Below are 27876 nucleotides of genomic sequence, written 5' to 3'. Positions count from 1 at the left end.
CCTATGCTCAACAAGATTCATTTTTTCTTCCAGTGTGGCATAAGGCTGATTATTTCCTTAGTTAAGTTGTTTGACACATTGCGGCTTTATGAAACAGCAGCACTTCATCCAGAAGTTACTTATAAACTGAGGAAGGGAAATAGAGTTCATCACACTGTATTATCTTCTTCTGTGACATTTCTCTTACTTCACCATGCAGGGAACAATAGCCAACTCACTAACGTGTGTCCAGCTACATAAACGAGCTGAGAAGATCGCTGTCATGCTGATGGAAAGGGGGCATTTACAAGACGGAGACCATGTGGCTTTGGTTTACCCACCAGGTAAAGAGCAGCCGCGTTTGGTACCTTGTTGCTCCCCAGGGTTTGTGATCTAAGAACCTTCAGTGCTGCACTGATGGTATTGCACACCTGCAAACCAAGAAAACAAGTAGTAGTTGGCAAAATATGATCTATTTGCCTCATGTACATTGCTTTGAATTTAGTGAAACATATTTAAAGGAATTTCTCTTCGTGTATGTGTACATGCATGGATATTATTTCTTTGGGTTCAGATTAAGATTAACCTGTGCTTTTAAAATATCTTTCTTATAAGCATTCAAATTTAAGCACTAATTTACTCTGTTTTTTTTAATTTGCTAGAAAGCATTTTATTGTAGGAGCAATAACCTGCCAATACTCCAGATCCTTTTCCACTGGAAAAACCAAAGCTGCCCCCGTTGCTGTCTTACGATAGCTTGTGTATAGATTCAAGGAACTATGAAACAGCAGAATTTATGTAATCTTGATGCTGTTGTCACTTCAGCCGCCTTACATGACCTGAAGTATGCTGTGCACTTAAAAATGGCGTGAGAAAGAAAATATTGAGTGAAACATCTAGATGTTCCTTATACAGCTTATAGGAACTGCAGAGTGCTACCTCATCCTTTTGGTGGGGGACCCCTCTTCTTTTAAACTCTCTCATGTAATTTTAAATTTAGGAATATAACTAATCTGTAGAAATCAGGCTTTTAAACAGGTAACTTTGGGATCATACAAATGGACAGTTCACGTGAGCGATGATACATGGTTCCAGCTGTATGTGTTGCCTTTGGTATTTCATGCTCAGGAAAACAGTGCAATTGAAAGGAATCAGTGAAGCTGAACAAATACTGGCAAGGGGCTGGAAAAGAAGTCTTTTAAAGGGCTTAGTCTCTCATCTAACCTTCTGGGTTTGGTTCCTAGTAATATTTATACTGACATAGGTGTATGGGATTAAAGGGATTGATTTTCAGGGAAGATTTTTGTATTCTTCTTCATGCAGGAATAGACCTGATTGCTGCATTTTATGGTTGCCTGTATGCGGGCTGTGTGCCAATAACAGTTCGACCTCCGCATCCCCAGAACATAGCTACAACGTTGCCTACAGTGAAGATGATTGTGGAGGTGAGCAGAGGTCTGGAAGTGCACAAGCAGATTAAGTGGGCAGCGGACTAGGGTAGTCTTTAGCAACTGTAGCTTAAGTGAGTGCTGTGGGTCAAAGATTCATATTTGTTCCAAAGACCCAAGACTTTACTGTGTTGCACAGTCAACAGTACTTGACAGCAACCAACCTTCCAACTTTTGCTGTCGCTTTGTACAGCAGTTGTGCTACTTCTTTCAGGAAATATTTTGGAAATGCTTTCTTGTATTGAGCTATATGCCAAGAAAGGTAGGTTTTCTCACCTGGCAGCACTACACTGACCATTGGGAAAAAGCACCGTGGAAAGATTAGCTTGACCAGATGGTGGTTTGTGCTCAGCTTTGTACATTTAATTGTTTTGCAGTTTGAAGCAATTTCAGAGCTCTGTCGTGAAGATGTTGGTTGGTTTGTTGTTTCATCCCAAGAAGTGTTACTCAGACTTTCTCATTTAATACTTTATTATGTATTTTGGCTGTATCTAATCATGCTTAGTCTTTGTTGCACATAAATAACTGCATCGAGCATGTTAGTGAGGGAAATAAAATGGTTGCAAAGAGATAGTTGCTTATATCGGATAGTTTCTAATCTATTAAATGGAATTCTGAATTTCTGAAATAATTTAAGAGAAGTTTAAGCAAAGGTAATTTTGACATTTTAAGTTAATGTTGATAATTTAAAGTTGTAAGAGCTAGGGATAATTATACTCTGTGGCTTTCTTCATAGCATCAGATGCCATAAAATATCAGTAGAGGTATCATAAGTTGGCCTGTTATCTTCAAGGTTCTTGTTATTGAATATTTGCTTGCTGACAACTTTAAACTTCAGTATTTAAAAATTATACAAGTGATATGTCTTATTTTATTTTTCCTTTGAGGTCTAATAGCCAAACTAGATTTGGCTGGTTTCATGTCTGAAAAAATCTTTGGACAGGTCTAAGCTGCCTTGTAATCAATCTCTTCAACAGACTGACTTTAAATAAAATATCGAAAATTACCAGCCACATTAATGCCAGTTTGACTTAAGAGCCTCTCAGCTCTGATTCACACAAGGATTTTCTTTCATTTTGGAGAAGGATGGAGAGTGGACCTTGTAGAAATTAAAATCTTGAAGCTGTTCCTTCATTGTCAATGAAATGCTTTAAAGATCCTGGTGTGATGGGGTCAAAGCCTGCTCTGACATACTATATATCAACACAGCACCTTTTGAAGTCAGTAAGAATTGCTTCCAGGAGCAAAATTTGGCCTATATAATTGTGTTTTGATGATGAATTGGTAGTAGTAAAATATAACTGAACATTATTGGGTTTCATTCTGTGTTAGTAAGAGGACTAATTTAGCACAGACCTAAGTATAATTTGATTTGACAGAAAACATAAGCAGGATGACAGGAAATAATTATTGTCCCATCTGGAGCAGTTGCGAAACTGTAGTTCAGCCCCACTCTTTCTCCTTCCCACCTTCCCTGCTGTTTACGCCCCACTCACTATGCTCCAGGCCTGGAGACACTGTATTTTTTCCTGAGCCTCCTGGTTTTCCAGATAGCATAATTTCTGTCAGGGCTAGCAACCCTTGAAATTCCCTTCATTTTGTGGCTTCACTATGGTAAGATCAAGATTTGCATAGATTAAGATTAACTACTTAAGAATTATTTTGCCTTATCATGACAGTGGCAAGATTGGAGTGAAGGATGCTTCAGTGAACCTTGGTTTCAGCTTTCTTCACTTTTAGCCTGAGATATTTGGAGTGCCCGTACAGGGAAATCATGTGGTTATAAGAAGTAAGGCTTGAGTCAGTGCTCACATGCTTCTAATTTCCTCATTTACTGTGTAAAGTTGACCTATAAAGTTGACCCCCATGAGGTTACTGTCTACAGAGGCTGATCTCTTCTGCTGCAGTGGTAAAATTTAGTGCACATACGGTTCCTGATTTCCTTAGGTTGCTAAACCTTGGGAATTCAGTGTGCAATGAATTGTCTCTACTTCCTTAAAGAAAAAAATATTCTTAGCAATATTTCTATGCACAGATTCTCAAACTTCGGAGAAGGGAAGAGTGGTGCTGCCTTTTCAGTTTTTCCTCTGCACTATCTTCAGTGATTGAATGTTCATGTTTATGTTTGTCTGCATGTTTCCCTAAATATATTGAATTAATTGAGTTTTTTTTTTTTAAATAGATAATCTCAAATGAAAATACCTTCAGCACATACCATCTAAAATTCAGTGCAGATGGTAGTTGCAGTAAATTTGGCATTCCATTTCTTACTGTTATTTGCAGAATAACTAGTCTAGAGCTACTTATGCTAATATAGAAAGAAGAGTTCCCAGTGCTTTATCACAAGCACAGGAATCAGAAATATATGACTAATATATAAAAGTGACTTACGATAGTAAAATTGCTCATATAGGTGTCAAGTTAGGTTTTGGTTTATGTTAAAATAGTGTTTATAAACCAAGATATATTACCATCACATAGAAAATGTTCTGGTCACGGTCTAATGTATTGGCATCCTAGGTTGATAAGCGATGTAATGTGTTAGAAAAGTCACTTCCTCCATATTAAGGTACTACTAGTTTCATTGCAACAGTCTGCTCAAAGTGCAGTTTCCATGCAATTCGTAAAAGTCGCACAACTTTGCTTTTTGAGCTTCATTTTTCATGCATCCTTTTACTTCCTGATCGGAAAACATAAGACTAATAAACCTGTGTCCTGTTCTGGCAGAGAATAAATCATGGTTTTGCTCATTTTCATAGGAGAATTAATCAGTATCCCATTGTGTTATTATTTCTTTGTTAAATTCCTAGGTGAGTCGCTCTGCCTGCTTAATGACTACACAATTAATATGTAAATTGTTGCGGTCGCGAGAGGCGGCAGCAGCAGTGGATGTCAGAACATGGCCTCCAGTACTAGATACAGGTGAGTATTAAGGCAAGGGGGGCTGCTGTGTCGTTTTCTGTCGTTGTACTTGTCAAGTATTCAGAGGTCTGTCTGTCACCGGCATAAGATAAATGCATTTTCTTTATTTATTTTCACTAGACGATTTGCCAAAGAAGCGGCCTGCACAGATCTACAAACCCTCTAACCCTGATACGCTTGCTTACCTTGACTTCAGCGTCTCCACAACTGGAATGCTAGCAGGGGTAAAGGTAGGCACTCTGTGTTAAATCTGGCGTTCCTGCCATCACTCCTGGTTGGCAGATTGCTCATTATTTGTGATTTCTATTGATTTTGGTAATAGAAATTGAATGGCTTCCTCCCCTACAGTCATTATTTGGCTCAATTAATATTAAATTAGCTCTTCTATACTGACTGTTGTACTGTGTGCAGTGAGTTTAGTCCCTCTCCCCCTTCTCAGAATAAAAAGTTTCATGCTGATAACCCTGTGTACAGACCAATAACTTGTCTGCCTAAAGCATTCTTCAACAGAAGCATCTGTTTTTTCCAGTATATGAATGAAATGAGACTCAGTCATCCCCTTTCTGCTTGTTGCAGTGCTGGTCAGCCTACTTGTTCATTGTTGGCTTCTTACTGCAGTTCAGCTGCTGGCCATTAGATTTCAATATTCTCTTCTTCATGTGGTTAAGGGAACCTCAGATGTTTCTGGTATATTCACCTGGTACAATACTAGAGGAAACAGGAAAAAATTCCTTTATGGATTTGTATGATAAACATTGGCATCTCTGGCTCTTTAAATCTCTGTTCTGGTGTTTTCTCCAACCCTTCAGCTGTAATATTTTGAAGCTGTTTTTTCTAGCTGCTAACAAGTATATTACTCCAATTTTGTTTTCACCAACCTGCAGGCAGAGGTAAAATCACTTTCTTATTCTTATGTGTTACTTCCTTACTCCTATCTACTGTATGTGCAAGGATTACATTTACTTGAGCAGTTTTTGCTGAAGTATCACACTTGTAGCTTGTACTAAAATCCTCATGCTCTCTGGCACTCCCCATCTGTTTTCAGAAGCTGTCAGCATACTTTGCAGACAAAGAAAGCATCACTATCCCCAATTTTCAGGTGGAGAATCTGAAGCACAGAGTGGTGGAAGTGACTTGCCAAGGATTGACCAATGGTTAAGTGGCTGAGCTGGCTGATGGTTACATGTCAGACACTCCTGGAAGATTCATTTCACCTAACTTTAGACGGCTGCAAAGTCTACAAATGTGGATTGGTCACTAGGCTCCTCTGTAATCAACAGAGAGAAACAGGATCTTTTAGGGTGTAATTCACCTGACCTATTTGAAACATCTGTTTCAGGACAGGATGGATGTCATATATGCCTTCATTGCCTCTAAAGCGAGCCTGAAATGATTTAGATGCAGTCATCCATATTTAATCAAATCTGAATCCCACCTTCTCAGACTTGCAGAAATGACTATAAACTATGCAAAGTCAGTATTTGGACAACTTCAAAGACAGTCAAAGCCAGGGCAAGGTGAAGAACATTTGCTTAATGGTGGCTAAAGTGAAATCCAGATAAATGTCTTGTGGAACTCTTAATTATCTTCAGGTATCTGGGTCTCAGAGCTTCTAGATCACTGACGCAGCAGGTTTATGTAAATACGGATCATCTGCTAGATCATCACTAGTGATTAATTAATTATAGAAGGATCATCGGAAACCTTAAGGCATATGATAATGTAACGGTTATAAATTAAAAAATGGATAAACATACTTTTGTGGCTTCTGAAAAGTTGATAAATGTTTTGTTGCCATACTGGAAGAAGTAAACTCCACTTTCTTATGTTTACTCTCAACTTTTTCACTGGTTTGGACCCTGTATAGTGTAGAAACTCACAGAATAACACTAGTTCTTGCTCCAGAGAGTTCAGTTTAATCCTGTGTGAAAAACTGGTCTTGTGTCAGTGAGAGTAGAATTAATCACTTTAAACTGCAGATGTTCACAGTGTGGACACCTGGTTTGGGCTGGTCTTTGTACAGCACTTGGAACATGTCCAGAGTCAGTTATGACACTCAGAGTCAGTTGAGAAAAAGTCACTTTGGGAATTTTAATCCCCTGCTTTACCTTAGGATTGGATAAATTGTACCTTCCAGGTGCCTGTTCTCCTCCACTGACTATGATGGCATGTAAGGCAACTCACTCAGTAAGTGGCACCTGAATTCAGGTGCTGTCTGTAACAAAAGTTAAAGTGACTAGAAAAAAATCTGAGGAATTTCTTTCTTTTTTTTTTTTGTTTCTTCTTTCTGCTGATTTTGTCTCCGAGAGCTTCCATATCAAGATTTAGAAGACCTGTTTCTCAGTTAGGAGCTGGCTACCATAAAGATGTTTTACAGCACGTTTCCTAGGTATATCAGGATCTTTATGGCTGAATGGTTTTATTGAAAAGAGCGTTTCTTTATTGTATCAAGAAAAGTGTACTTGGAAGTATATTATTGATGATAACAAAATACTTCAAATTACATTCTGATTCTACAGTCATTCATTCCTTTGTTGTTTCCGACAGTTTAGCTCATTATCATTAGCTTTGCATACAGCTTGGAGCCCATGTGTGAACCACTCGCAAAATTCTCCTGAACTCACTTCAAACATTCACTCTGTCTTCCCTTCCCTTTCATGCTTATTTGGATGACCTCTTGAAGGAAAACCATGTTTTCTTAGGTATAAATTACATGCATGCTTACACAGAGCACAAAGTCAATATTTATTAGCTTTCTTTATCCAGTAACTGATTTAAGAACCTGGCGCAGTTTGGGAATGAGCCATCCGAGTGGCCTCGTCGATCATCTTAATTACTTTGCTGTTGTCTTTCAGATGTCTCACGCAGCCACTAGTGCCTTTTGTCGTTCTATTAAGCTGCAGTGCGAGCTTTATCCCTCCCGAGAAGTTGCTATCTGTTTGGACCCTTACTGCGGACTTGGGTTTGTCCTCTGGTGCCTCTGCAGGTGAGGTTTCTCCTCAACCTTTTAAAATACGGTGTAGTATAAAACGAAACCAGGATGACACAAGTGATAAAAGGATGGGAAGAGCAGAGAATAACTCTGGGCTAACACAAACAATTGATATTGTCCGAAGCCATACAGAGGATGCGCTTTGTTTGCGCGGGGCATGGCCTCAGGTATTTAAGGCTTGCGTGAGTGCAGAGCATCAGTGGGGCTGTGCACTGACCTGCGGCTGCCCAGCTGCCTCTCTGCCGGGCTGCCTCGTTTCTTTGGTGATGACGACAATTCCCTACCTTAAGAAAATGGTTTCTTCTTTTTCGTTCTCTAATCTGAAAGCATGCACAGATATTGGGGACATGTGGATATGATTTTTGGAGAGACATTAAATTATGTTTTATTACAGAAAGATACTTGAATGGCAGTAGCAAAGCTACCAGGAAAAAAAAAATAGTGAAATGTGTATCAGCCATTTTTTATTAATAGGAAGCTTAGAAATGTAGCAGTTCTGTTAGTCTCGATACTCCAGGGAAGTTACAGTTCAGCGCTGAAAGCAGTTGCATTGATTTTTTTCTTCTTTTTTTTTCTTTTTTCTTTCTTTTTTTTTTAATGTTGCTAAGTTGATACAAAGGGGAAGAGCTATGGGAACAGTAAGCAAGCATATTTTTACTAAGACATATTAGAGTTGCAATACTCCAGAATTTTTGCTCACTCCATTGAAAGCTCTTTGGTGTTAGCAGTATGCTATTTTTCGTTCCTGAAATGAAGATAACCCCGGGCAATAAAAATTATATAACTCTGGATAAACTTTTTACCAATTTACTAATTCCCCCATGAAAGCATTATTTAACAACAACTTCAACAGTATGTTCTCAACAAGTATTGTTGATTTAAAAGCAGTCTATTGGCTTTTTTTATTGCCCTTACTGTTTAAAACAGATATTATTAAATGTAAAATGGCCCAAAAATTAGCAGTATTACCCTATTCATTCTTGATCAAATATTTATTATTTAAACTAATATTATTTCAAATTTTACATAGTGATTAGAGATTTCTGTGTTTTGAAAAATCATGATATTCCAAGTCTTATCTCTGATACAAAATAAAAATATTGGGGCTACAAAAAACTCAGAAAACATTTCACAGATGTTGAGGGTCACTCTAAGTTAAGCTTTTAAAATGTTGGTACTTTTAAGTCAGCTGAATATTTCTCTTGTAGTGGAATGTGTTGCAGTGTGTCCTGGTTTTGGCACTGTTAGACCTTACTTCTGCTGTGGGGCCAGATTCTTTGGCTAAGTTATATCTATCATGATGCATTCAGCAGCTTAACCCCAGGAGAAGACTGTTAAAGCAGGATGAGAGAGTTCAGCTGAGGAGCTTATTTCTATATGGGAAAATGGGGGACCTGGGACATCCAAGCGATAACTTGTATGCAACGTCATTGTTGATCAGTAGAATACAGATAAAATGTTGACATGTCCAGAAATCAAGAATTTTGTGGTGCCCACAACTCTCCTGAATGCAGAAACTTGTTTGTTCTGGAACCACATTTGCAACAAATAGGAAAGCGTTGCCCTTAGGTCCTTCCCAGTGCTGCTAATAGTCAGCCTTTTGCAAGAAGAAGATTGCGTACGACTGGAATAAGGTAGCGAACCTATGGGAGAAAGCAAGCAGTCAAGGTCTGTGCTCTTCTGTAGCTCATAGAAGGAATAGAAAATTTGATAACATTCTCAAAGAAGAAAAAGGAAAAAAAGAGATTTGAAGGAACAGAGATCAGGACAGGCACACTCTAATCTCATGAGCCATCATGTCAATCTCTGCTTTGCCACTGATTTCTTGTTCCAGTAAAACCAGAGAAATTGCAGCCTGCTTGAATAGCGACTGTCATTTAGAGAAAGCTGACATCAGATGCAGCTTCATTTATTCCACGTACAAACTTAACTTCCATTTCATTGCTACTTTACAGTGAGTGTTATTTGATATGTTCTTTAATAGTATAGAATACATTGTGAGGTTACTAGACACTTGCTCTTTGTAACTTTAAACTTTGCAACTTTGCATTTTACTCTTTGTAGTTTAGAATACCAAAATACTTCCCAACATTTTACAGCCCAGATTCTACCGCGGAGGGATTTACTGTCAAGTTATGGTTGTCTGTCATCATTCCCACTAACTAAATTAAGGCTTCTAATGGCATATGGAAATAAAGTTAGATCTTCAATTTTTGATCAGCTGTTGGGTTTTGATGGTTAAATAGGAATTCTTCACTTTAGGAATATAAAAGGAAGAGAAAGCAACCTCCTGTACAGGGTGCAGTTAAAATGACAAATGGGGAAATGTTCCAGTATATTCTTTTTCCATAATGTCCTTTATTAACTAGACTAAAGGAGGCCTAGACTGAGTGAGGAAAGAAAAACTGACCTTTTATCCCCATTGTAGGTGCTTAGACGTTGCGCTGGCCTGCTCCACTGCGACGCCCCAGAATGCAGCATTCTGTGGGCTCGGAGCTGCTTAGGGAAGCCGGCTGGAGCACGGAGCCAGCCCGTGGTAAGTCTGCAACAGATTGCATCGTTTTGCAAAGTTTTTTTTTTTTTTTGAATTTATTATTTTATGTCCTCAAGGGTATAAAATAATAAAGAAAAGAAACCTTGCAAAGCAGAGCAATACATGTTTAAAAAAAAAAAAAAGGGGGGGATTTACCAGGCTCCCTCTGAACTGGCTGCGTGCTCCAGCAGGGCTTCCTTGGGACCTCTGTCACAGAACAGCACATCCTGCGTGTGGTGGCAGAGGCAGCAGGCCAAGGGGGGGTCGTCCATCCACAGCTTCCGAATTTTAACAAGTTTTTTTTACTAAAGACTCAATAAAAGGACACATCATTTTTCTCTTTTGTCATTTTTCCATTCTGAGAAGGTGATCACGGTGTTCTAACTTGCATTGCGTTTTAAAATATATTCTATTTTTTAAAAGAAAAGAAATTGCAAATGTCCTCCAGTGTAGAAGAATCAATACTAAATCTCATTGTTCAAAACTGCTTCCTGAAATTAAATTGTCCCTCCCTGTCTTAATTCTGGTCCCTGTGAGATGGAATAGAGCATCCTATGCTTATGTTAGTGAGGATTTACTTAACTGATAGCTGCTGAGTGAGCAAATACAATAAGAATTTTCCCTCCACTTTCGCCCAGCTAAGCTAGTCCATATTGCAATTCTCCTTTTACTTTTGGAGGATAGAATTCTGAGTGCTGAAATTAAAATTGAGTGCATTAATTATTTTAAAGAAACTACTTAATATATTAGTAATTCTCAGAAGCAAAGATTGTAATAGTACAAGCCTGCAAAACTCAAACTGGACTGGGGGAACAATGGCCCCATCAGTAAATATGGTGATTCCTATCAAATTTTCCTAGGAAAGCGTTCCAGGAAAGGTGCAGTGAGAGCAGCTTTCTTCTCTCCCACTCCTGCTCCCCCTGCTTTGCAGTGCCAAGCTCTTGCAGTACTGCTGGGAAGCTTCTGCAGCGAGAGACTGTAGGGTTTCGTGTGAAGCAAACAGATGGAAATGGGGAAGAAGTAAGCAAGGAATTACAGCATTAGTGTGAGAACTGCTGTTTAAAGAACTATAGTGTGCTACAAATCATTTAATTACCATTAGGTTTTCTAGTCTAGCTTGAAGCTATCTGTCAAGCATGAACATTTCACCCAATTTCTAGCCCATTCATAAGAAATTAAAGGCAGGGCTGCATAAAGAAGCCCAAATTGCCAGCTCAGAAAAGAATGATTCTGACATGGAAAATGAAGATATGAACACTGCCATCTCTCTTGTATCTTTTGCAAAGTGTATATTTGGGGCAGGAAAAATATAGAGGTGGGGCAGCAGCACACTTCGGGGTGCCAGTTCCAGATGGAGTCTTTAGCCAGGGGCAATTTGCAGAAGAGGTAATTTACAGTTTTTTCCTCATTACAATAAGTCTGTTAAGCCTTCCTCAAGTCTAGAAGGTTCAAGGGCAGCTGAAATCCTGAATCACCTTGATATGTGAATTCTGCAATGTATAACTGCACTGACTCTATATACCCGACTGAAGGCCCTAACATGGGTGAATAACTGGGGACACGGAAGGTAGTGCGAAGGCAGGCCTGAATCTGAACAATGGCCTATAAATACAACCTGTACTGTGTCTAATGAACTGAGCCAGATTCGATTAGCCACTTCCTACCTTCGGATGTCTCTAACGCCAGTCCCAGCAGAAATGACACACTAATGGCACTGTATCAGCCAATTAACCCCAGGTCATGAGTTCTAAATGCAGACTAGCTGGATTTTCCACACGGATGCTATTTTGGGGAAGTTAGGCAAGGAGCACAGAATGACCTTAGGGAGTCAGGAAAGGCCTGTGGAAAACTTCTTCAGTTGAGGGCAAGATGGCTCGCTCACTTTTTTTCCTCAATACAAAATGGAAACAGTGGTCAAAATTTTAAAACTTGTTTGCCTGCTTTCAAGAACTTAGATAAAGGGACTTCATGCTGGAATGATGCTGAGCACCACAAATTCTTTCAAGTGACTGTATGTATGATTTCCACTCCCGGTGCTACTGGATCGTGTGTTTGTGCTCCGGAGCAGGATTCAGCGGATAGCAACACGCAAGTGTGCACACACATGGAGTAACCTTGTTCCTGCCGTACTTGGGTCTTCGAGGGACCACCTGCCTCTCCTTCTGCCCCAGTAGCTGCCACATAGACCTAATTACAGCTCACAACCAAAAGCCTCCATTTTTAAAAGTCATTACCAAGTTATATTTATGTTTGTATTATCTAGACAGTCCAACTCATTGTCTGCTAATGACAGTCAGTAATTTGGGGAAAGTTGTAGGTTTTGCTGTGTATTTTTCCCTGGTTAGATTTCCTTCCCGGTACCCAAGATGTTGTGCTATCGTATTCAGCAGTCACTTACATACTGCCTCTCCTGAGAAACAGATTTTCTGGCTAGGATTTGACACATTCTTTTATACACTGTGTATATAAGACTTTCTCTAAGAGGTTTTTAAGAGCTGCACCATTTTAGGGTTTTGTTAGATTGTTTTACATGATCTAGTTCAGACAAGGGCAGGCTGCTCCCTCCGCTTCTCAATGACAAGTTACACGTCTGTTCAGAAGTGCCCAGTCGCAACCGGGAGCGATGCTGGAAAAGGCCTCCATTTCACGGCTCAGAGTTTGCTGAAACGCTTCTCTGTGAGGGGGAGGTTAAAGCCTTTTGAAGAAATGCCAGTAACAAGGAGTTCGAGTCACCACATGGCTCATTCTGGGCAGACAGCATGGCCCCAACAGGCAGTCCAGGAACTAAAGGAACAAAATACTAGTATTTCAGTGTTTATCCAAAGACTAATGTCTGTACCAACACCAGAGCGTGAGTTAAAACAGAGAGCCTGCTTATGGCTCCGCTCTCACTGGCTCCCAGCACTGTCATGTGAAAACTGTAAAACTGGGCCTGTTCTCAGCACCAGAAATCCGTCAAGATTTATGGGTAAGGTCCTTCCTAAGAAAATCTGTGTGCCCTGCATGGTGATCCCTTTTGCTGTTCGTAAGCTAAACTTCTTTTTGAGATACCACTGCCCTACCAGTGCTGATTGCTTGTCTGCTGACCATGTGCAGTAGTGCTCTGCCTTCAGTGGGCTGTATGCCAGATTGGGAATGCTGGTTTTTATCTCCAAACTCTCCAGATGGCATGAGGTCCTTTGCTTCCTTTCCAAAAGCCCCTCTTCTGTGAATGCAGTGGGTCTCCAGCTGAAGATTTCATTTCAGCCCAAGCCTGAGGAAGCCTAGATATGCCCAAACACCTTCTCTGTGACCTGTACTATCCTTCCTGCAAGCTCTGATCCGGATGAATATGAAGGCTTTTGCTCACGTGTTTGAATAGGTCTACTTTTTATGTGCCTGGCAATTCGATTATTTTGGGCCCTACCAAATGCCATCAAATGCCAAATACAAATATCAGGTGCTCATCACCAAAATGTCCAGCACCACCTGTAGAAATGCAGAGAAGAAATGCATAGCACTAAGAAGGCTCAGCAGCACCTACCTGTCTCCTGCACTTAGGTGGAAAAGCAGCTGGTATCAACTGAGAATGACACCGAGGAGTAAGGGCAACAGCAAGTTGTTAGCCTGCCAAAATACAGTTCCAAATTGAAGTTGCCATTTGTCCACATTTATTACCCTGCTGAAATTTCTGGAACTGTAACAAAGCCTCAGACTTTATTGTTAATCTTCCTCAACACAACATGGGGTAAATCTTTGATTCAGTGGATCAGCTAATTGCTAAGATATACTTCCAGGCATCTCTGCATGCTGCCAAAGCCGCATGCCAATCAGTGGAACTGGACTTGTGATCAGATGGCACCATGACTCCAAAATTCATCCTGGTACATTGAACTGCAGCATTCCTGTCCATTCCTGTCCCAGTGAAGACCGACAAGACTTTCCATTTATTGCGAGATTACAAGGCTTTGTCCACCATCACCAGTGAAGTGCTTGGGGCTATTCAAAGCAAGGATTGGTTCTGAATGCTTTTTCCCCCAAATTGCTTTGCAGTCCCCTAAAGAAAGAGAATATTTCTAAAGGTTGATCTCCCACCTCAGCTTTCACTTCATTTCACTCTGCATCTGCATCCAAACAATCATTTTGACAAGATTGTGCAGCGATGCTCTAGAGTCCGTCTTCTTTTTTGTCTACACCTTTTTTTGCTTGCTCCTTTTGCATTTTGTAGAAATGATGGAGACTGATAAACAGATGTCCAGGTCTGTCAGATATTCTGTGCAGTTCTGTGCGCAGACTGCACTATGTCTTCTGTTATAAGACTGTTACATCAAGAGACACAGTTACTTTTGGTGGCAACAGATTTCTGCAACAGGGGAAGAAAGCTTCTTGCTTCAGTTCATTCCCAATATATAAATAACTAAAGTCTGAATTTTGTACAGATTCCAACACCTCGGATGCCATTTCAATTTCAGAATGGTAATTTTAGCTTCCACAATTTATATTTAAATCCCCAGGATTGACTCTCAACCTGCAGAATTCTTTCCTCTGACAGTCAATGCTTGGAACTACTACTCCCACAGGGGAAACCTTTTCTTAGTGTCCCATCTGTGCTCCCCAAAGCCACAATGTTCACCACAATTTTGTTGCTTCTAGTATGAGAAGAAAAAGGATAATGGCTTAACCGTCTCTTGATGGCTGTCTTGTTTCAAGAAGGTGAGATGAAACAGTCTATTCATTCCATGCCGCTGTTTCAGGATTAACAAAAAGTCTCCAACATCTCTACCCTACATGGGGCAGTGTTGGAATGCATGATGGGAGAGGTTCCTGTATGTTGGGGACCACGTTTAGCTTTATCCCTGATCCTCCAAAGCAGTCTTCCACAACTGCAGTCTGTTCAAGTGCATGGCCTTCTGCTTGATTGCTGGTATCTGTATTAAGCAGACACCCTCTAACATCTCAAGCTGATTTGAAACCATCAAGCTGAAAAGCTTTCAACCAGCTATACAAGGGAGCATTTCTCTCCACCAAAACATTGGTGACATACAGCTTCTCTGGGGTTAGCGTGGAAGGATAAAGTCTGAATTTGCAAGGATATGTGGCTACCAGGAACGTTTTGTTGCTTGGAATGATTCGCAAAGCCTGCACAATATTTCCAAGATGGGTTCAGAGAAGTGAGCCAAGTTATGACTGACAGCATGGTGGCCAGGTGTTGCAGAAAACAGCTCAGCTGTGGAACCCCAGACTGCTCTAGCAAATCAGATGATGTATGTGGCTCATTAGACCACGACTAGGTAGGCAAGGCCTGTGGTGGTCATCCCATCTCCAAGTGTCATACTGTCTTTCTGTAGGTTTATGACAAGAACAGCACACGTCTGAGATTCTGCCCCACAGAAAGTTCCCGTCCTATCAGATATTTTCTGCTGCACTGAATTTTAGTTTTGAGCTCCCCTGTATTTCTGGGGGATTATAAAACCCAGAAAAGGTGCTAGCAAGATCTTAATTTACTTCTGTCTAATTAAAGTGATTTTTGTAGTCAGAGTGTGTTGTTATCTAGTCTGCCTGTGAGAATGCTTGTTTCAGTCTCAAGAAGAGGCTGTCATTTTGCACCCAAGTCCAGGTGCCTTAATGCTGCATGGTTGTTGGTGGGAGGCTGAGAGAGAACAAAAATGTGTTTCTTACTTGTCCAAAATAACTTGATCAAGGAGGGGAGACACTTCACCCCGCTCATTAGTTTTGCTAAGGGGGAAAGATTTAGTCTTTGGTGTGAATTTGTATTCCCAAATCCCACCATTTTGGACTCTTTCCCAGTAGTGTGTCTTTTGAATGCACCTTTCTGGGCAGGGGTAATGTGTGTTCTTTTGATTTTGTTTTTATTTTGAGATGTTTTGCCGAGCTGAATAACAGGAGCTTAATGTGGTTCTGAACAATCTAATAATTCTCCCACGTTTGAACCTCTGGCAGCCTGTTCCTTGATATGCAGATTTTTTCTTCTGATAGTGGTTGTGTCACCTAGAAGGGTTTAGGGAGGGCGAATGGGTTTGATGCTGAATCTCTGTATACCCTATTTATACAGGTTGGAACCTATCACAGTTTCTTATCCTAGTGGTTACAACCTCCCATTTATTTAGAAGTATTATTTATTTGCCAGCCCAATTACACACCTTGGTTGTTTGTGGAGCCCTAGCCCTAAATTTGCAAAGAACTGAACCCTTTAGGCCTTCCCTGGACAACTTCATAGAACTGGCTAAGAAAGAAAGAGCTGAGCGATATTTATAGTAAAATGTGTTGCTACTCCCTAGCTGGGTTTGATCTGTCAGTTGAGCTCAGGGCATGCTCCTTCCAGGCCTTGGTAATGTTGCCAGCATCTCTTTTCACACGCTTATGAAGCACATGCTCGGGGTTCAGTTAGACTTTATTCTGATTCCATAAAAGCAACATAAAAGCATAATGCTTCATTTGACGGCCCTGTGCTATCACTGTTATTTCGACTGTGTTTGAGAACACATCTCTTCATGGCAAGTCACTGCTCATGAATCATCAAGAGTGGAGTAAATGTGGACAAGCAGTCAAAGATAAGATTTTACTATGTGATGAATGAAATTATTTGAACTGTAGTTCATATTTATTCCATGACATTCTCTGGCTCATACTCCAGCAGAGTCCTAAACTATTTGGATTATTAACAGCCATTGTGGCTGGATTTGTAGAGCTTTTATACCTTTATCATACCATGTAAAGACATCCAGGTCACACACATTGTTCCAAATGTGCACAGCTTTGGAAAGCACCCTAATCTGGAGTTGGGGGGGCGGGGGGCACTCACTCACCAAAGGTGGGAACTGTATGAACAGCTCATCTTCAAGAATTGCAGAGGTCTGTATCTTCCTTTCTTCCTAATGTCAAGTGTTATGGAGATGCTAATATTCCTGAAAATAAAATTTCATTTAGTGTCTTACCTCGGGCACTTGGATTTGAAAGTGTCAGCTTTATTTTACCAAGCTGGCATTTTAATTTTTCAAGTCACAAATGGATTTCTCTCATGTGCATCATAAATCTCTGGGGCTTTATGGTCCTTTTTCAGAACTTCTATGATTTGGGGGTTTTATGTTATGACTGTTCTGATTTGAAATATCTACAAATCACTGATTCAAATGTGAGGGGAACTGTAAAAGTGGTGGTAAATCAGCCTGTTGGATATGGCTGATCAGCATAGGGCCCATAGGAAGTAAAAACATCAATTTGGGAATATTTTTATTCCCTTTGGGAGAATCACTGGTATCATAGCAATTAGTTTTGACATAACTGTTTCCTTTGGCGACCCTAATAACTGTCTCCTCTCAATACTTGTGCTCCCTTGGTATCCAATAAACAAGAGATGTTGGCTATTTGGTTTTTAAAAGTTCATAAAACTTTCACAGAAAAAATAAAAAGCCACATTTATTGTTAAATTGGGACCAGATTTACTTCCTTGAAAATGATTGCAAACTTCCTGCTCACCTCAGCACGAGAGAGTTATTTCCATGTTAAGTAATCAAGTACTCTTTTAATCAAGGTATCTTAAAATGGTAATTGCTCAATCTTAATTATTTGTCAGCAACACATAATTTTTGTTGATATTGTGATACCATTTATTAGCAGAATTAATAACCTAGCTATTTTGTTCTCCTCGGTACAGTTCTAACAGCAAGGCCCACTGGCATTTTGAGTAAATTAGTATTTTAGGACCACGGTCTGCTTACATTCCTATTGATTCCTCAAGGATTCTGACAGCATAACAAAAAGCGGAATTTCCCCCTTATTGTTAAACTATTGCAGCTGTAGAGCACTTGTAAGACATTACCGTGGTTCATCCAGTGCTTTGATAAACTTTAAATTCTAGCATCTCATAGCCTGTAAACATCTACAGGCACATTTAGCATGTGTTAACAAGTCTTGTATCTTTACAGCGTTTATTCAGGACACCAGTCTATTTTGATTCCTCCCTCAGAACTGGAGACCAATCCTGCTCTGTGGCTCCTGGCCGTGAGTCAGTACAAAGTGAGAGACACTTTTTGTTCCTATTCAGTCATGGAGCTTTGTACTAAGGGACTCGGTTCGCAAACAGAGTCGCTGAAGGTGAGTAATCCTGCTGCTGTGCGTAATATGCTGTTTGCCTAGTGTCTGAGCATCTCCTCTGCCCGGAACCACTGTGCTAAATGTACGCAGCGAGGAGAAAACCAGCAGCAGGCAAGGGCAGCTTCCACAGAACCGGCACTGTGCCTCGCCAAAGGCTGTATATTAATATCAGTCATTCTTTTTCAGATCACAAGGCTTTTAAACATCAAGGAAAGGCTTTTATTTACCTAAGCTTTCTGATCTGTGTTGCAGTCTGTGCTGGTAGGCAAATGTTGGAAAATGGAGGTGTAAACATCCAAGATGCCCGAGGATTAGTGTATTATATATTGGGTTTTATGAATTTCCTGTGAGGCACTAGTTTGGTTTTGGTCCTTATAGTTAAATAATCACATACTCAGAAGTACTGCATTCCTTTAGCTGGATTGTCCTCATTGTGTGTGTGTGTGTGTGTATCTATTTTATTCTACCAGAATTAAAAGCCAGGAAGCAAATTATGTTTCAGAAATCATGTAGAATTTCCAGTATGCTACTGAAATAAATCAGAGCTCGGGCTACCGACATTTATGATCTTTCCAGCTCTTAGCAGCCTCACATAATAATTTCCTGATCACTTTTTCAAGGCTAGTTAATGCTTCCTGTTTGCTGTTCTTCGCTGGAGTTCTGAAGTATTATTGGGAAATGGCATTTCTTCACTTCAGAATTAGCATACCCATTTCGCTCTAAATGCTAGCGTTGAAATGCCAAGCAAGTATGGCTGCTCTTCTCAGATATTAGACTATCACCTGGCCATCTGGCTTTCAGAAAAGGTTGAAATTATACTGGCAGCTTAGCCACTATTCCTCTTTGAGTCGTAATTCCTAGACCTAAGTCCTGCTATTCTTTTTTTTTTTAATCTACCAGTTTGTGGCATTTGTTACATTTTAACTTCTTTTTAGGCAAGGGGACTGGATCTTTCACGTGTACGGACCTGTGTAGTAGTGGCTGAAGAACGACCCCGAATAGCTCTCACTCAGTCGTTTTCAAAATTATTTAAAGACCTCGGCCTCCATCCACGGGCTGTCAGCACATCTCTCGGCTGTAGAGTTAACCTGGCTATATGTTTGCAGGTAAGATCTTTCACATCTTAAGCTTGAATGAACAGTTGTTTTAAGAAAATGGTTCTCAGTAAGAAGCATTCATTGTATTTCGTTTGGCTGCTTCGTTTTAGACATATTAAGAAAATGCATGTGGTATTTAATGTTCTTCTTACATATACAGGTAGTAAATTGCTGTTATGTTGTCAGTGAACACTGTTCATCTCGCATGTTGCATTCACAGCATTTATTCTGCCCATGAATACAGTAATTCAGAAAAGTGCATGGTAGCAACAGAATACATATTATGTGCTCCGAAAACAGTTAATATTTAGGCTTGTAATGTAAAGTGCAGTTTCCAAGTGCTTACTTTAGTGTGTTAGAAAATGGATTCTTTCTGTATATAGAATAATTCTGATCCTTACTTAACTAGATAGATATTTTTTGTGCACAATTTATAACTCACAGAATGAACAATTATGTTGCAACATCTATTGCATTCATTCTATTTTGACCCACTAATCAGAAGAAAGTGCCCAGGGAGAATCTGGGATTTAACTTGAATTCTTCAAAAATCTTTGTTAAATCATTGATTTTAAGGACAGATGGAGCACTGTGACTATATAGTCTGAATTTCTGAATAGCATCTACATTTTCACCCAATGACAAGTATACTAAGCAAATAGCTTTAGGCTGAACTACAGTATATCATTTAATCTTTCAGGACTCCAAATGATGAAAATTTACTTGCTTTTTTCTAAGGTGTTCTATTTTTAATTAATTTTGCCTTATTTCTAGTTTAAATTTGTCTGGCTTTAGATTCAGCCACTTTTTATTTTATTACACTTTTCTAATCTACAGTAAAAATCTCATTTCTATCATGACTCTAAATCACATCTTTTAGTCTTTGTTAAATAGAGGAAGAATCTTAAGATATGCTTTCCTGGTCTATATCTCATTTTTATGACTCTTCACGATCCCTTTCTGTCCTTCCAAATCTGATATCAGAACTGTACATATTATTCCCATCATAATCCGACAGGTGTCATACTCAGATGTAATATGTTTTCCAATTTATTAATCTTTTTATACATACGAGAATCATCTTAGCATATTGGCCTCTGCATTGGCTGGGAAGTTACATAGCTGTTTGATCACCTACTGATTCTGCCACCTCTGCAAAGTCGCTGTTTCCCCAGTATAACTTGCATGCATTCTGTATTGTACGTCCAACATTTCAATTCTGGCAGCTACCCTTGATTTACATTGAGGAATTTTTGATGCATAAACATACATAATTGTTTAAGTATGGAAGCCAGAAATAGCCTTTCTCAGTGAAACTACGATAAGGCACTTGCTATTCTTTTCCTGATTGTCATTTATGTAAGGATTTTTTGTTTCAGGAGAGGGACCATCCAAAACTGTGACAAGTGCAGGTGATTATTTTACCACAGACCAATATATTTTGCCTGCCTTAGCCTCTTGCCCTGTTGAACACCACTGAGGAATCATGGCTTTCATCAGACCTTGGCTAAAAGTGACCTTGATGTTCAGGAGAAACATGAATTAGAATCAGAAAATGTTATTAGAAAATGAATACAGGAGCCATGCCACATCACCATTTCTTCTTACCTTCCCTATGACTATGAACACAGTAACCCTTCAGCCCAGGGCTAATTTAGTTGGTGACTTTAACTATTATTATCAGACATATGACAAGGCAAAGCTTGAACAGGGTTAAAAGTCATTCTTTGTCTCAGAGGTAGAGTTCTTTAGTTTGACGTTTTGTAATTACTGCTATAAATATTCTCCAGGAATAAAAGTTCGAGAAAATCTCCTGTAGTCTCAAAAGCAGAAGCTGAATCCTTCACAGCAAATGTATCTTTCGCCTAATAGAAATAGTCTTGGGAAAAAAATTGTCTTTTTAGAGAAAATTCTGTGAACTCAAGCAGCATCTCCCCCATATTTCTCTCATTGACTTCACCTAAAAAATACTAATTGAAGTATTGAAAGTTCTTCTATTGAAAGCTTTTTGGTGGGAATACAGACCTCTTCATTTCTTTTTCCACATCTGGAGTGCTCCGTAATTGAAGTCTTTAGAGACTGCCATCTTAGAGAGCATAATATAGAAGATATCCATGTAACCCAGTTAGCAAATGGAGGTTGGTGTGCTTCTCGGTCAGGACTCCGACCAGAGTCACTGCTTAGCTGGGAGGAGCACAGCAGGCACTGCGTTAGCTGAGCACTTGCAGTGTGTTAGCTCTCTTGCCTTCCCTAGCCTAGAAGAGGAAAACGAAGGAGAACCACTTGAGCTAGTTCTTTGGTACCAGTTTTGTTCCTCTATGTCTAGCCATTTTGAAGTGCCCACAGGATCTCTTTTGCAGAGGAGGGGAAAGAGCATACTTGAGGGCAAACTGCTTTAACTTCTCTGACAGGATGGGGTCCATCAGCTCCCCTGTGGGGCTGGGATGGAGCTCTCTGCATCCTTGCAGCTTTTTCTGAAGAGTACCTTGAACTTTCTTTGTGTTCTGGGACATGTTGGAACTGGACAAGAAGGATGCTGTAGAGAACAAGGACAACATCTCTCTTAGCTGGGGAAGTTTGCTTGCTGCTAATGAATATCTCCCTTTCTGGCTTGCAGTGGTCTACAGAGTGTTTATAAGTGGTGGCTGCTTCACTGAGAAGCTAAGTCATTTGTTCAGGACAAGCATAAGATCAGGGAATGGCACTAAACAGCCATAAGCCAGATATAATACCCAGGAGTTCAAATGAGCCCCACTGGAAGTAACATTCAGGAAAGCCGAATACACTTAGAGAAATTGGAAGTCTCTATTGGATTGGACTTCGGCTGTTTTTTTGGTTGAATATGCATATCTGCCTTATGATTGTGTTAGCTCCTTGTCTGAAGTTTGCTTCTTAGATGGTTGTTTGCACAAATTTCTTGAAAGAGTTCTTGAAACAAACTGAAACTGGATCACACGCAAAGGAATATTATAATAGTATTGACTATGAATTTAAGAATAGTGCAAAATGGGAATCTCAAGTGAGGTAATTTACAACCTGGCTGATAATTTAGCTTAGTGTCAGGCCTCATTTAGTTATACAAAGATTTTGCATATCAATCCATAGGACAGACTAACAGCAATACACTATCTAAAGAACAGAGTGGTTGGAATGAAAAAAGCCATTTCAAACAGTCTAAATTTGGTAACATTATCCTTCCAAGTGGAACAGGCTTTGAAGCTTCTAAGCCAAGGGTAGTTTTAAAGGAGTTTGAAATACTACTCAGGACGTTACTTATAAGCATCACTGCAAAACTTGTAATTTTGATAGAGAATATAAAGATACAGGATTCCATCCTTTAAAGCATCTGGTACTAGACACTGCTAAAGGTGGTACTGAATTAGATTAAATGCTCTTTCCAAAAAGTCTGGGAGTTTATTGCTAGTAATATTCCAGCATAGCTTGTGGTCTCTTCTGTTTGCTAGGCTGTTGAACAGAATGAATTTTAACCCTTTGTCAACAACGTTCTTTAAATTAGCATTGTCTCCAGTATATTCCAGAAAAGGTTCATGATTTCTAGATTTTTAACACTGCATAAAAATACTTCTAAAGTTCTTGGGTCAATAGCACCTACCTTTGCATCTGTTCTTCCAAGTAGCATAGTCCAAGAGATCAGCATGTAGTTCCTACAACGCCGTCTACCATAGGCATAGCTATAATCCGTCTTACTCTACATTTCTTCTAAAACTTGTATCTACTAATTGTCTTTCTAAACGTACCTTGCTGTTCAGCTTTTGCCCCTTACCAGCAAAATGCCTGTCCAGGTTACCTTCTGTATGGATGGGCTCTAACTCAGCTTGGATGATCTTTGATATCATCTTCACTCTATTCCAATTTTTTGGATAAATTAAAACTCAAGTGCTTCGTGGGGAGAGTATACTGATTTTTCCAAAAAGCTTTTTTCGTTTTCCTCCCTTCCAAATAGAAGAGGTGTGTGTGTGTGTGTGTGTGTGTGTGTGTGTACATACGCATATACATATGTATGTATGTGTGTAAAAACTTTGTAGCAGAATTTGACCTTTTATTAAAGTTTATTTTGAAAAGGAAATCATTATGATAATCCCTTTGGTGCAGAAGAGCTTTAGCCTACCAAATGAATCATAATTTCAGGATTAGGATCACTGACAGACTAATGCATTATCATTTGTATTCATTTCCTCTCAGATGTGGAGCAAATTTACTATATTTCTTCTGATGCAGTCACTTTGGACTAGATTTTTAGATGTACGCTTCTGAAAATAAATAATTGTCTTCATCTTTACGCACTTAAATACCATTACTGTCTGACCTCTTATGGCTGTGTAGTCACAGATAATTGTCCAGGGATTTCTGAGATGAAATGATTGCATCCAGCATATTTTAATTCTCATTAACTAGCATCTCAGCATTCTCAAGAGAGAGAGAAAAATAGACAGGAAAAGTAGCCCTTTTCTTACAAAGGCACAGATGGTTCTCTAGGATTTAAGCTAATTTCCATTTAAATACTTGAAATAAATATTTTCATTTTTATTCAACCTGCTACTTAATTTCAGTTGAGGAAAAACTTCTATGAATTGTCCATTTTCCTTAGCTAACCCTGAAAATGTACTAGCAAATCTGCCTAAGCTGGGGCAGGAGAGCAGGATTCATCTTGCTTCACTTAACCCCAATGAGCTTAAGTCACTTAAAAGTGACATAAGCAAGTTATCCAGTATCCATCTCTTGTCAGTGGAAGGGATTAGTACTTCCAAAGAGAGCTTCATTCGGCCTGTCTCAGGTGCCCATCCTGGGAGGGGCTGATCACTGTCTGGAGATACTTCCTACCTTATACTACACTCCTGCTTATTCAATGGCTGCAGTTATATGAAACGAATTGTACCCTACTGTCTAGCAAAAGGAACTTCATTAGCAAATTTAGGGGTAAAGCTAATGCTTCTGTTTGCTTAGTGGTACATCACACATTTTGAGGATCTTCCGTATCCAAAGTAATAAGGGGAATTGCCATTAAGGGATTGCTCAGAGAAGAGTGCAGCAGGAGACTGTGCACTTTGTCACAGCTCTGGAGTATGATTCACATTTACCCACGTAGCACAGCTCTGGGTGAGTTCCTTCTGAGTCTGTGTTTATCGCCTTTACTATGAGTCATGCTGGGGACTGCAGTTCTTCTCACAGCTTCAGCTGTTTTGCTTGTGTACATGAGATTGTTAGGTGTCCATCAAAAAGCCCATTTTTGAACATCCACCAGTAGACTCAGAAGTATGAATATTAAGGCCACAACCTTAGATAGAAAAAAAATTTTTTTTTAATGCTTAGGACTTCTGGTTGCCCAGCTCACGGTTTTTAACTTTGAGGAGGGATTAGGGAAGAGCTTGCAGGTAGACCTCTGGCTTCAGTGGAGATTAGGTACGAGCTGAGTGCTGGCAAGTGGTCATCCATAATTCTAATTTGTCAGGGTGGTCCCTGGCATGGTTTTGGCCTGCAGTGTTTTCCCAGACAGCGTATGCCCGACATTGCGGAGTTTGCGTGGGCCAGGGGTGATTCCCCATTGGCAGCCTGTGCATTAGCTCTTAGTTACAAGTCATGCGTGGCTCTCAGCCTGTCAAAGTCCTCTCCAGACCTGCAGTATACTCACCAGCGATGCATTAGGTAACTGCTGAATCTGAGCAATTCTTATGCTTTGTTGCAGTCACACTGCACTGTTCAACCTGGATTATTGATATCTCTATGTTTAGGCAGCATGTAATGAGCAGACCCGTCCTGTTTTTTAAATGCTTCATCTTCCCCCACATCTAAAATATACCCATACAGAGTCCCCTCTGGGTCAGATATTCCCCATGGCAGTAGCAGCTTAGTGAGAAAGAGGACTAGTCACCACTGTATTTCGTCTCTACACTGCATTATCGAATATGGTGGAGAACTGATGGGGTTTTATTGGCTTTTAATTTTACTGCTCTGTATACTTATTACACTGTTTATCATGGCAAATAGACTAAGAATGAAGAATTATTGAACTATGAAGTTACTCCATTTAGTTATGGTCTTACAGTAATTAGATTGTGCGAGAAGCCTTGGTTTTATTTCATCCTAGGAGCAGGTTAATCTGTATGAAAAAAGGTGTAAGTATCTTTTTCTTTCTCCATTGTCTACTAATTTTTTTTCCCAAAAGAGAGCTTACTGACCGTTTCCAGAGGACATCGCTTACAAATCTGTTTTATTAGCAAAATGCAGACCTGGAAGCCCTGTTTCAATGGATGTGCATTAAAATAGCAGGGCCATAATATTTACTGACTTCTTCACAAGAAAAACAGTATACTAGACACATGTTTTCCACTAACAACATTGTCTGTAGCGTCCTAAAACCATTTAAATCTGTTTGTCCAAGGTTAGCAGTCTATAGCTGTCTCTTCTGTTGCTCTACTAAAATGTTGACACCTCATTTTTTACTTTTTTTAACCTTTAATGGTATAATGGTTAATTTGTAAGATTCCTGTATTTGACATTGTTTTTCTTTTTATTTTACTCCCTGCTTTTGGCATTCTCCTCTTTTTTTCTCCCACCCTTCATTCCCATTTTTTATTATTATTTTTGTCTTGTGTTACCTTCTTTCCTTCTCTCCCTCATCCCTGCTATTTCTGCTGCTATAGCCTCACAGGCTGGGGAAGCTGGCCGAGCAGGTAGGGGATTTTCATGTTCCCTCAATACCCACCTATCAGCTTCCAACAGTGGGACAGACTAGAAATTGAGTCTGGAGATTTGGGGATTTTCAGATCCTTCTGTGAAATTGCAAACAGTTTAATATAGCTTTATCTGGATGCAGGTTTCATCAAATATTAGCTGTCCGTTGTAACTGTTTCATTCACACTGAAAATAACAAATGCCATCGTGATTGTCTTTGATTTTCAAACTTGACTGTGTCCATTATTTTATAAATCAATTCAGGTTCAGTTCTATTTTTTAAAGATGACCAATTTTTTTCTTGTTTTTTTTAACATTGCACATATTTGGAATAAGTTCTCCACTCAGCACTAGTCTGTTACACTGCTGAGTTTATTAGTAGACTGAAAATTGTGTCGTTAATAGCTAGAGAGGATATTGTATCTTGTATTGTGTATGACAAGCTAAAGAGGCTAACATGCATGTGCAGCTCTATTACTCTTTTTCTCCTCTGGTGGTGGGTCACTCTCAGTGTTTGTACAGTAAGTATAAAATGCTAGCAGTAACTCTTTCCCCCTTTAGATACAAAAATTGTGTATTTGTGGAAATTTTTCACAATTTTCTGTCCTGAACAAATTGTGGAACTACCAGCTAGCATTACAGAAACACAAAATTTAGCCCTAGACATTTCTAAAGTTAAGAGTTGTACTGTACAATATAGCCCAAACAGGACAGAAGTCATGGGGCTTTGATGTTGTCTGATGTTTTATTCAGTAAAAAGCTAAATAACTGATAAAGGAGTTCCTGCAGCTGTAGGTTCCCAGGGTTAGGTGAGTTTGTCTGCTGGGAAGATAATTTCCAAACTTCCGCTGTTCCCAAGTGCAGTTGTGCTTTTTTCTAGCATTTGCTTATCAGTGAAATGAAGTATGCAGCAAAGGAAAGAGCCCTAGCGCAGAGCATTGGCAATGCAGATGATATTCACATGGTGATGAGTTTAAAGTCTTGGAAAAGGGACAAACGTTGCAGGTTACAAAACTGCAGCAAAGCTGTGGGTGGAAAGGCCTGGAAGACTCTATCTGGATGAAAGAAAACTATAAAATTAGCCTAGTGTTATTCAAGTAACTAAAGGCTGTGACTTAAGATAAGGATATAACTATGCAGTGGAAGACTGAAAAGGAACAGAGTAATTGCCTATAGATCTTCAGTCCACTTTGATCATGTCATGCGTGCTACCTTTAATATCTTTAGCTTCAAATATATTCTCTGTTGCATGTATAGAAGATATTCTCAGTAAATCATGCTTCATGTTCCTGACCATGTGCTTCTGCCATTAAACTATGTCTCCTCAGCAGTTTCCGCATTCCTTTATATGGCAAAATGTTTAACATTTTTATATGTATCCATGTGCTGAATACTTGGCCTTCTGTAGCAAGTAAAATCTGTGTTGACTTTTGTTTGGTTAAGTAGTATGGCCACTTGATGTTTTTACAAACCACAAAGTAGCAGCTACCTCACGGTAGGTATGTGTTCAGGTGCTCTTCTTGATACGGTAAAGCTGAGCTGTGGTTGATAATAGCTTAAATATAAATTGTCATTTTGTTAGCCTAATTAGCAGTGAAATGAATGTTCAATAATTTGGGGGGGGGGTAAAAAAAAAAAAAAGAAAAACCCACTTTTCTCTTCCCAGCCTTCAAGTTTTGATTAGTTGATGTTGTTGTTTACAGGGAACGTCTGGACCGGACCCAACCACAGTGTATGTTGATATGAGGGCGCTGAGGCATGACAGGTCGGAACCACCTTTTTCTTTGTTCTATAGTGCGCACTTTTAATGGAGTTTCTAGCAAAAAAGCTGCTTCGACACACCTCGCATTCCCTCAAAATATTGCTAATCCTCCTAAATAATTTGTGCTAACTCCTACTAGTGAGCAGAAATAGGTATTTATGTTAGCAAGTTAATTAATTAATTTTAATGTTCTTAAAACTGAGGCATTTGACATGGGTGCTGTGATAACTAATAAGATCACACAGAATCACAGAAGGGCTGAGGTTGGAAGGGGCCTCTGGAGATCATCTGGTCCAACCCCCAAATGATGCCCTGCTTGTACTGTGTTATGGTTTCCTGACACTCGATTCAGGTCA

General features: G+C 39.6%; 1 protein-coding gene across 11 annotated transcripts in view; it reads left to right on the top strand.

Moving 5' to 3' along the window:
- DIP2C (disco interacting protein 2 homolog C) overlaps nucleotides 1-27876 on the top strand; it is a 328593-nt gene that overhangs the window by 271587 nt on the left and 29130 nt on the right. For 8 of the 11 annotated variants that reach the window (XM_064505764.1, XM_064505762.1, XM_064505763.1 and 5 more), the window contains 9 exons: nucleotides 200-323; nucleotides 1303-1424; nucleotides 4238-4349; nucleotides 4470-4579; nucleotides 7205-7335; nucleotides 17800-17968; nucleotides 18904-19074; nucleotides 25728-25757; nucleotides 27462-27523. In XM_064505764.1, the coding sequence (XP_064361834.1) occupies nucleotides 200-323; nucleotides 1303-1424; nucleotides 4238-4349; nucleotides 4470-4579; nucleotides 7205-7335; nucleotides 17800-17968; nucleotides 18904-19074; nucleotides 25728-25757; nucleotides 27462-27523 (1031 nt within the window). The remainder of the gene's footprint in view (nucleotides 1-199; nucleotides 324-1302; nucleotides 1425-4237; nucleotides 4350-4469; nucleotides 4580-7204; nucleotides 7336-17799; nucleotides 17969-18903; nucleotides 19075-25727; nucleotides 25758-27461; nucleotides 27524-27876) is intronic. The other 3 variants (XM_064505765.1, XM_064505770.1, XM_026103144.2) reach the window with 1 other exon arrangement.

This window comes from Dromaius novaehollandiae, chromosome 2 (assembly GCF_036370855.1).
Source record: "Dromaius novaehollandiae isolate bDroNov1 chromosome 2, bDroNov1.hap1, whole genome shotgun sequence".
Lineage (NCBI taxonomy): Eukaryota > Metazoa > Chordata > Aves > Casuariiformes > Dromaiidae > Dromaius > Dromaius novaehollandiae.
This window is presented reverse-complemented; position numbering and strand designations above follow the sequence as displayed.